The 10275-nt window shown below is 42.0% G+C and overlaps 2 protein-coding genes across 4 annotated transcripts in view; both read left to right on the top strand.

Moving 5' to 3' along the window:
• Positions 1–49: 49 nt before the first annotated feature.
• Positions 50–3366, top strand: aldh7a1 (aldehyde dehydrogenase 7 family, member A1). Its single transcript, XM_031864236.1, has 2 exons — positions 50–120; positions 1379–3366. Exon 2 carries the CDS (start codon positions 1384–1386, stop codon positions 3010–3012), a length of 1629 nt encoding a protein of 542 aa, XP_031720096.1. The 5' UTR covers positions 50–120; positions 1379–1383; the 3' UTR covers positions 3013–3366.
• A 1653-nt stretch (positions 3367–5019) lies between these two features.
• LOC116392611 (guanine nucleotide-binding protein subunit beta-4) overlaps positions 5020–10275 on the top strand; it is a 17670-nt gene continuing 12414 nt past the window's right edge. The window contains exons 1-2 of one of the 3 annotated variants that reach the window (XM_031864263.1): positions 5020–5132; positions 9844–9935. The gene's annotated coding sequence lies outside the window, so the exon portion shown is untranslated. Of the gene's footprint in view, positions 5133–9687; positions 9936–10275 lie in introns of those variants that run through there. The other 2 variants (XM_031864262.1, XM_031864264.1) reach the window with 2 other exon arrangements.

The raw sequence follows: 10275 nt of genomic DNA, 5'->3' as shown, positions 1-10275 counted from the left end.
AGAACGCAGCACAACACCAGTACTTCCGGTTCCGCTGTGCCGGAAACATAAAGTAACTGTCGTGACTGCAAGTACTCCCATTCTCAAGAGCGGACGTGGCCCTGCGCACTTTATATCAACGTGAGTGAAAAACTGATACATAACTAACATGAACTTACTTTTGATCATTGAAACGTCATATGCAAATAATGGTGTAAGAGTAGTTTTCATACATGCACGGTGATGTTAGTGAGAGGTAACCGCAGGACCTTGAGTTGCGGTCGTTTAGACTTAACAACATTGACGCTGATCTCGGCGACCATGTCACTCCATGCTGCTATAGTAGCAACACTGACATACTGATCTGTATAATCCGGAATCTCACAAACGCAATTATTGTTTTGGCTTACATTCAGTTATATTGTCGGGGACAACGCTCTAATTTTTATACCATAAATAAGTTAAAGTTTCGAAAGCCTCGTGGTTGTCCAAAGTTGGGTGACTTGCGCAAGCGCATATTGGATATGGTTGAGTAACTTGCTGGACATGTATAAAAGTCTGAGAAAAGCTAAGGGTATGTAATTTATAGACTATTTTGAATGAAACGCATACAACTTCAGCAATATTAAGTCACAGTCCTAATATGTGTGGCTTCTGTTAATTGACTTTCTGCTGTATACATATTTTTCATATAAAGTTGTCGTGCATTTTCACTATTGGTCTATTTTAGATATCAGAAAATAAGTAATGGAGCCCACGGTGACCTCCTCAAATTGTCCATTTAGTGCCACCAACAGTGCAAACCTCAAAGAGATTCTGCTTCATATTGTAGCAGATTAAGAACACCAGAAGATATTCACACCTGCAGGAGCTGGAACCAGTTGATTTTTGGTTCAATAAAATGATAAACGCATAACCGATCATCAAAATGTTTGCAGATAAATCTTGTGTCTATCAATCAACTAATCAACTAAATAACAATGTCCGACACTATACGTGGTTTCTTTAAATATATGCATTCTTACAGAAGGAGTTGTAACCTATTTCTGTATTAGCAGTCTCTGGTCAACACCTGTTGACTGTCTTCATTCCCTGTAGCGCACGTGTGCAGTGGCCTATAACCCAGTTTAATAAGCAACTTCTCAAAGTTATATATTATTTTGCGAACAGCAGTTGATAAAATTGGAGCTGAAATGAATGAACAAATCCACAAGTAATTGGATTACTTGTGGATTTGTTGATTAACATACTTTTTTTTGGTAATTGTTAGTTGCCGCTCCAGACAGAACACGCTCATCTGAAGGTTGTGGTGCAATTGCTTTGTCAGCTATCATTTTCTAAATGTTCTTCAAACCTTTTTAAACTTGTAAAATAATTTTTAACTTTGATTTACTTCCAGCACCCATGCAGCGCTGCCTTACTCTGACCTTTGCCCGGCACAGCAGGCTCCTCTTGAGACATAAGTTTGCGTCTGTCCACTGCCAGCAGTCAGCAGCCATGTCAGGTCTCCTCATCAACCAGCCCAAATACTCCTGGCTGAAAGAGCTGGGCCTGTCTGAGGACAACCCTGGCGTTTACAATGGGAGCTGGGGAGGCAGCGGGGAGGTCATCACGTCATACTGCCCCGCCAACAATGAGCCCATTGCCAGAGTAACCCAGGCAACCATGGCGGAGTATGAAGAAACTGTCCAGAAGACGAGGGAGGCGTGGAAGATGTGGGCAGATATTCCAGCTCCCAAAAGAGGAGAGATTGTGAGGCAGATCGGAGATGCACTTAGAAAGAAGATTAACGTCCTCGGGAGCCTGGTGGCTCTAGAAATGGGCAAAATCTACGTTGAGGGAGTGGGAGAGGTTCAGGAATACGTTGATGTCTGTGATTATGCCGTTGGTCTGTCTAGAATGATTGGCGGGCCCATGCTGCCTTCAGAGAGACCAGGCCATGCCCTGATCGAACAGTGGAACCCCGTCGGTCTTGTCGGCATCATCACGGCCTTCAACTTCCCCGTGGCTGTGTACGGCTGGAACAATGCCATCGCTCTGACCTGCGGCAATGTCTGCCTCTGGAAAGGAGCTCCAACCACACCTCTCACAAGCGTTGCCATTTCCAAGATTGTGGCTGAGGTGCTGGAGCACAACAACCTGCCCGGAGCCATCTGCTCCATGACCTGCGGAGGCGCTGATATCGGCACCGCCATGGCGAAGGACGAGCGGGTGGATCTGGTGTCGTTCACCGGCAGCACCCATGTTGGCAAGATGGTGGCCATGATGGTGCAGGATAGGTTCGGTCGTAAGTTGCTGGAGCTCGGCGGAAACAATGCGATCATTGTGTTCGAGGACGCTGACCTGAATCTCGTGGTGCCCTCCGCCGTCTTTGCATCAGTGGGAACCGCTGGTCAGCGCTGCACCACAACCAGGAGGCTGATGCTGCACGAGAGTCTTCACGACGCAGTGGTTGAGAGGGTCGCCAAGGCCTACAAACAAGTCCGCATCGGAGACCCCTGGGATCCCGCCACCCTTTATGGGCCTCTGCACACCAAACAAGCTGTGGATCAGTATCTGGCAGCTATTGAGCAGGCCAAGCAGCAGGGTGGTACCGTGGTCTGCGGAGGAAAGGTGATGGACCGCCCTGGAAACTACGTGGAGCCCACCATCATCACTGGGCTGGCTCACGACGCTCCCATTGTCCACACCGAAACCTTCGTCCCCATACTGTACGTCCTCAAGTTCAAGACGGAAGAGGAAGCGTTTGCCTGGAACAACGAGGTCCAGCAGGGCCTGTCCAGCAGCATCTTCACCCAGGATATGGGTCGGGTTTTCCGCTGGCTTGGGCCCAAAGGATCCGACTGCGGCATCGTGAATGTCAACATTCCTACAAGCGGAGCTGAGATCGGAGGCGCCTTTGGTGGAGAGAAACACACCGGAGGTGGAAGAGAGTCTGGCAGTGACTCGTGGAAGCAGTACATGAGGCGTTCCACCTGCACGATAAACTACAGCAAAGATCTTCCTCTGGCCCAGGGAATCAAGTTTGAATGAAGCCTTCAGGTTGTTTGTTGTGTTCACGGAGCCCAAAACGAAAACACTAAACATTAGACATTTGTTATTGCATTTTTGCATTCAGAAAGGTTAGTTTGAATTTCAATAAAACTTAATATCATTTTGGATCAGTTTAAATTCCCCTGTATCAAATCTATGTAGATGGTTGTTACTTCAGATATACATCCTGGTTTGAAAATAGTTTTGTGTTGAAGTTCAAATATTTCCCCCCCTAATGTTGGTGTGCACTCTTGTACAAGCACTTGGAAAGTGAGTTTGAGGGCGAGATGACTACTGGATACTGTATACAGTGTAAAAAATAAATAAATCTCGTCTTTTATTTTGAAAGAAAAACTGGAATGGACTTTTTTTCATTTCTAGATTAAATCATTCTTTGCAAATAGCATTTCAACACAGGCTGCATTAATATACTGTACTTTGCATCTAGAGCACCCTTTAAGAGTCACAATGGGCTTTAGAGACAATAAATCATTAAATGTAAGGCTTGATGTTGACTTGGCCGGTTTATTCTTTGTAAACCTTCATAAAGATGATTAGTGTCTATAACTTGGACCATTAAATTCATGAACATCAGCACATTTGTAATTTTTATGATCGTTAGTTTTCACTTGTGTCTCAAGTATAGTTAAAAGCCACTGATGTAGGCCAACATTAAATTATAATGCTGTTATTGATAGATTAGGGGAAAAAGGTGTTCAAATGAATTTGTGAAAGAGATACCTGCTTTTCTCAGACTGAGGTGAACCATTAACCTCCATACAGTTCTGATGAAATGCTACACATGCTACAACAACACAAGGAGCCTCATTTTGGTTTCAAGTACTGTTTATTATTTGGTAATCAATTATAAGTTCAAAATAGTATATACAAAACTACACTACAGTAGTCTATTGGCAAAAAATAATATTAGAAAATTTGAAGCACATATTTATTGTATTTGAGGCAATGGACTCTAGTTTTACTGGCGGTCATTGGTTGGTTATTTTCATAGTAGTGCATAAAGGTGTCTATTGTACCTCCAACTTGATCATGATTTTAATAGTTCTGATGTAAAGATTGAGTTCTATATTTTCAAAGGAACCCTCATTATCCTCCAAATGTCGTTTTTTCTCAGCAGGTGTTTTGATTATCATAGTAAGAAAAGCACAGGTGCTTTTAACAATGGCTCTGCTCTATTCAACTACGACAGTGAGCCAGCATGCACAATGCTAGGACCCTGAAACGGTAGCAGCCAAATGGAATCCAGCCATCATTCATTTGATTATTTACGCGGGTACTTTTACTCGTGTGAGATGTCAAAATGGCCTCAGAAAAACCGGACTATTGTTTAAGATTCTTATTTTAGAGGAGGTTCATACGTCCATTGTGCTCTATAGGAAGTGCTTGTCTAATACTCTGGCAAAAGTGTGTATGGGTTCTGTGTCAGCAGGACTTGTCAGTGAAAAGACACATTTTTACAGTTTTTGGCAATTTCTTTAAAATTGTCCTTTGAAGAAGCACCTACAGCTGACCTCGTCTGGGATGATCCACCCTCTTACCTTGACTTCAACCCAGTGCATGCTGGGACAGACTTCAGCTCCCCTTCACCCTGAATTCAATGACTTTTCCTCAATATCAGGAATTCTGCTAACAAACTATACCTACATGCAAAGTGGTGTCCTTTTTTCTTTTAAAGGTGAGCTGTACGTATGTACTACACTGTACTGTAACCGTGTACTGTAGATGTTTTTACTTAACATGAAAATGTTTCGTAATGAACCCTTCCAGAAACAGGATTTTTAGGATCTTGTAATATGTCGCTATAGTATTGAAGAGAGAAACTTTCTCTTTAATAGAAATACTACTCCATCCTCCATGGCCCCCATATGCTCACCCTCCCACTCAGCAGCTCTCTACCTCATACTCCAGCTCTCTCTCTCTCTCTCTCTCTCTCTCTCTCTCTCTCTCTCTGCATTTACTGCTCCTCCTAGCAGCATCTACACTCGCAGCTGAAAGGAAGAACTGAAACGACAGCGCTCTGTACGACTCACAATCCATGCCATTTAGGACGTATGCAGAAAACGCCCACTTCCCCTGCTACTCATCTGCACTGGAGAAAGGTAGAAAAGCTTTCATTATTTTGAATAAATTGCGAGTTTTTGCTATGCATTAGTTTGCACCTTGTCGGGTGTTTCCTCTGGATTCATTCGTGATTCACTGCCACAGCAAAATAACTGTATATTTTGGTAAAATGTTCATGTAAAAGCACAAAGAAGCACAGTATGGAATAATATTTTTATTCTAACAAAGCATCAAAAGAAGATCTTAAATCTGCACTAAGAGCATCATTTCAGCTAAAACAGAGATGGGTGGAGCCCAAACTAACAGATAAGCCACCGCTGTAGAACTACAGTAACAGAGGAAACAGTGGTGACCGTGGTATTCTGGTTGTGAGCTCGTCGAACCGATCTGGAGATCTGGCATCAAGGGTTGTGCTTGCTTTTCAGGAGGGAATACCTAATCTTGTGCACTGAACCTGCGGCGCACCAAAATGTGAAGTCAAAATCATTGTGTTAATAAATTAATGATCGTCTGGTGGTGATGCAGCTGGAACGGGAGGCATTTAAAATGGGTGGTATTAGCAAATCAGGGTTGTTCCTCACTTCCTTTAATTATTTTTCCCATACATAACTTGTTTGATTCAGTTCTTTGGAAACTCAGATTATAGTAGTTCATGCTTTATGTTGCTTGTTGCCACCCCCATTTACAGAAGTGTTTGGGATTCCCCTGGGCTGAAACACTCTCACTTCTTCTCTTTGCACATTTCCTCTGCAGCTTCTCCTGAAACAAAAAAACTATAAGCTTCTGGTTTACTCATTCTGGTGTGGATTGGCTCATTAATCTACATTTTTACGAGTCAATGGTGCTTTTATTCGGAGCATAATACAGATTCACATGCAACATTTGTGATTTTCAGTGACAGGATTTTTGAATATTAAATATTGCAATTACCTTTTTAACATTATATATATATATTTTTTTTTTTTTATCTTATTCTATTCTCTACGTGAGACAAACAGGAATTTGATAGCGTGACTCCAACACAACATGAGAGGCATTATCACAGAAACGATTAGGGCTCTTCACCAAGCTGTGACAGTCTCTCATGAGCCAACAACAGCGCTGAGATTGGACAAGAAACTGACACAGGGACCGAGTAAACTGCTGGTAGTTCCGCTCTGGGCTTAACACATGGTGTGAAGGGATCTCTTCTGAGGAGCTACACGTGAACGTCACTGTGGATCCTTGTGACGTGACCAACAAAAGGATCTGCTGGGTATAGTAATAGCTAATGTGCATGATTTCTCTTCCTTAAGTTTAGATACAGCGCTGAACAATGTGTCCTTTAAATAGATAGTTCATCAGCAGTGTTTGACTCAGGATGGATCATTTCAATTGGGCCAGTCAAGCCCATGCGGTGCCAGTCAGCAAGTAAAACCCTGAAACTGTCAACATCTATTTTCCTCATCACACACAGAGAGAGAGAGAGAGAGAGAGAGAGAGAGAGGGAGAGAAGTGGTGGCGAGTCCAGCGAGGCACGCATATTTTAAGTCACTTTGCACTCTTCAAGAGGGCCCTTTTTTCAATAATCCATTATGCATAACAGCTCTGGCTCTCCCTGGTATTTCTCCTACCTTCTTGACGTCAGTTGCCATTTGTGAGGGTTACCCTGGCAACGGCCAGCCTCCCTGGGAGATGTCTGTTGGATAAGACAGCCCTGATAAAGCCTTTTAAGGTTCTACTGTTGGTACACCTTTTAATTGCCTTTGATACAGTGGAAGTATTACATGGGGGGTCGTCGGGGCGCATCACCACATGTGGGAAAAAGAAATTGGGAACGTGCAGATCAAAATAGGCATCGAGGAGCTGACGTCCCATTATCTCCACTTGATTTGATCACCCACATATTGGGCTCATTTTTGAGCAGTCGTGGGAAACTGAGTTGGACATGATGGATCTAACTTTGGCCTCCATTACACAAAGGACACATGTGTACGACCCATTTTAACAATGTGACACTGTAGTGACGAGATAATCTGCAAAGACTAAATAAAGCATCCGGCTCATTGCAATGCCTCTTAACAATATGCAGATGAAATTATGAGATAGTATGAAAAGATCACATGTCATCCAAGTTATTTATGTAAAGCCATTGAACCCCAAATCCCCTCTTGCATGCAAACTTGTCCGTATACAGATTGTTGATTATTATACTACATTTAAATGTATCATTGCAGCCGAGGCCATTGTGATTTTGCGTCTATGCAAAACATCAGACGGCAAACAGGAGGATGAAGAAAACTGCTGTCTACAAATGCCAACCTGTTATTAGTTTTTAGGCTCCTATACACGGTAATAACGTGATATTATGTGATATTAGAGCACTAAAACCTCCCTCACATTCAAATGACTTCATTCAGCTGCCTGACTGCTACTGTACATTACTGCACAACCCATGCTGAATTTGCATCAATGCAAAAATGTCTCATTCATGGGCAACAATACAGTTGAGATACTGTACACGATACCTGTTCCAGGAGGCTATTTATAGCCTCTCCAACATGTGTGTCTTTCTCTCTTTTTTTCAGACACCAGGCTATCGATGTGCTATTTTTACAGTGTCAATTTGCTCCCTCCCTCTCCTTTTGGTTGCCAAGCAATGGGCCAAGGGACCCGATTGGCCAAGGATGTGCATTTGGACACCTTGACTCTGATTCTCAGCTGTCTTATGAATTCTGTATTTTTGAGAGGCAGAGAGCAGAGGAGTTGATGCCTTTTTATGTAGGTTTTTTTTAATTTTTTTTTATGTGTAAATCAATCAGTAATCCAAAAAGATGTCATAACTACTGTGAGGATGTAAGGACTCGTCTTTTCAGATTTGTGGTTGTGATTTGGTTTGTATCATCCAACATCTCTAACTTGTATGTGAGGGTATTCAGCCATATGTAGTGAATTATAGGCTAGTTTGGAGGAATTAATAAACTAGTTCTTGTTTAGAGAACTGTCCAGAAACATGATTAACACATACTGTACATGGCTGTATATAATAATGTATTATATTTTGATAATTACCAATTGCCAGGCTGCACTGATGACAACCCAACCACAACATGTGTTTCTGCTATCATGCTAATCCTAATCCTCATAATGTGTTTCGGGGGAAATTGGTCTGACACACCTAAACTACTGCTGTGTGAGTGAATTCAATTAGACTTAATCTGACCACATGCCACTCCGAAAGGAAACCAAGGGCTGGGCAACTTTCATCTTCCCTCCATTGATTGTGGCTCGTGCAGAGATATGGAAAAGCCTATCCCACAGCTCCCTTTCATTGGCCCCATTAAAAATTCATCCTGTCCTAATGGAGAGGTCCTTTTCAATGAGCCCACTGTAGGCCAACCGTGGTGTGCCGGGGTGAGACTTGGCACGGATGTCTCCTGGCACAGTCCAAACCTTACACCTTTAAGTTTGGATTTTCAGTGGTTGATCTTCACCGTTCTGTATTGTAGTTTTTGGATAAACTGTAAATTAGTTGAGTTTCAATAGTGTAGCAACAGAATAAACTGCTTCTGTTGTAAATCCCTTTGTATTCATGTCTCTTGGTACATAAGATTTAGCTCTTAGATTTTCTATGATAACCATTTCCTGAACTTCTTAATTCATTAACCTAATTCATGGTTTTATTCCCAGAGTCCATGGTTACATCTTCAAATGTTTTGTGTTGACCGATCAACGGCCCAAAAACCAAAGATATTCTGTTTACCAGAAGACAAAGAAAAGCAGAAAATATTTACATTTGAGAAACTGGAACCGGTGATTTAAAAAAAAAAAACAATTCTTACAAAATGACGTAAATATTATCAAATTAGTTGCTGATAAACTGTTAATAATCAACTACGTGATTTATTATTATTTTTGCAGCTCTATATTATTTTTTTTCTGAGATTTTAGGGCTGCCACTAACAATTATTTTCTTCATTGACTAAACTGTTGTTTGGTTTATAGAATGAAATGAATTAAAATGCCATGGTGACATATTTAAATGACCTGCCAACCATAATCAATTAACATTAACATAAACATTTTTGAATAGCTGCATTACTACCACCTTTGATGTTGTATCTTCATGCACATACAGTTTGATTGCAGCAGGCTTCTTTGTACTTTGACTTGCAAAATGATCACCTCCAGCTTCTAACACCACAACAGTAGATTCTCGACTCTCCTGGTTTTTCACTGCATTGGTATTTGACTAAATCAAAGAGTGTACATTTTGACTAAATTTCGTCTTTGCAAATCTGAGGTGAAGGGTGAAGTCCACTTGAATCACTTCTACTACTTCAGACTTTTACAGGTCTGAAATTTGTTTCCTGTATCCCATTCGGTTCCTTTTTGTTGAGGGGGCTGACGGACCGTACCATTTCACCAGCAGGTTCCACAACCCGTTTCAGAAATGTTGCCACGCTGAAAAGAAACGGAATGACCGATTATTTTGGAGTAATAGCTTCTACATAAAGTGATTTATAAAGAGGCTGGCATTCTATAACGCGTTATATTTGTTAGAAAATGCAAATGATCGATCTGTCGACCGCCACGCACCCCTCAGCGTAGGCTGTTGCCATGTTCCCACTTTCATGGGTGTGGTGATTAGCTTACTTGGTGAAAATTTTTTAGTCTAATCTGACCCGAGTCGCGTTCGCTTATGCTCCTTTTAAACCGATTAAAATTGTCTTAAAATTAACACACCTGCCTTCGCGATTTCTCTCACAGCTGGGACCATGGTTGTCGTGTGAAAACGGATCGGTGTGACTCGGATTGAAAAGGAACAGACGGAGCCAAAAAAAAAAAAAATCCTGTTTCAGGTAAGGACGTGTAGTCTTGTCTTGATATTTTTGGAGGCGTTTTTATGCGATTTCCTGCTTTACGCACGGAGGATTCAGTGTGTTTAATATTGGGGATGAGATACAGAGAATGCCCGCGGGTCTAAAATGCGGTCTGTTCTGTAAGCAACAATGTAGCTCTTGACATAACTGTTCCCAGGCTACTATTGCCTCAATGCTGGGGTTTTTCTCCCCCCCTCCTCTCTTTAAGCAAATCTGAAAATTCACTGCTGTACAAAACGCGGCCTTTTTACAGGCTGTCAAACGGCTCTTACGCGGAACTACAGGGGCCAAACCTCTCACCAGTGGGGACATATCTGTT

This window comes from Anarrhichthys ocellatus, unplaced genomic scaffold, assembly GCF_004355925.1.
Source record: "Anarrhichthys ocellatus isolate YVR2014 unplaced genomic scaffold, GSC_Weel_1.0 scaffold30, whole genome shotgun sequence".
NCBI classification, from domain to species: domain Eukaryota; kingdom Metazoa; phylum Chordata; class Actinopteri; order Perciformes; family Anarhichadidae; genus Anarrhichthys; species Anarrhichthys ocellatus.
The sequence above is the reverse complement of the archived record's forward strand: the minus strand, read 5'-3'. Positions and strand labels throughout refer to the sequence as shown.

Coding starts and splice junctions, on each gene's coding strand:
- aldh7a1 (XM_031864236.1), top strand. CDS start 1,384: ATGCAGCGCTGCCTTACTCTGACCTTTGCCCGGCACAGCAGGCTCCTC.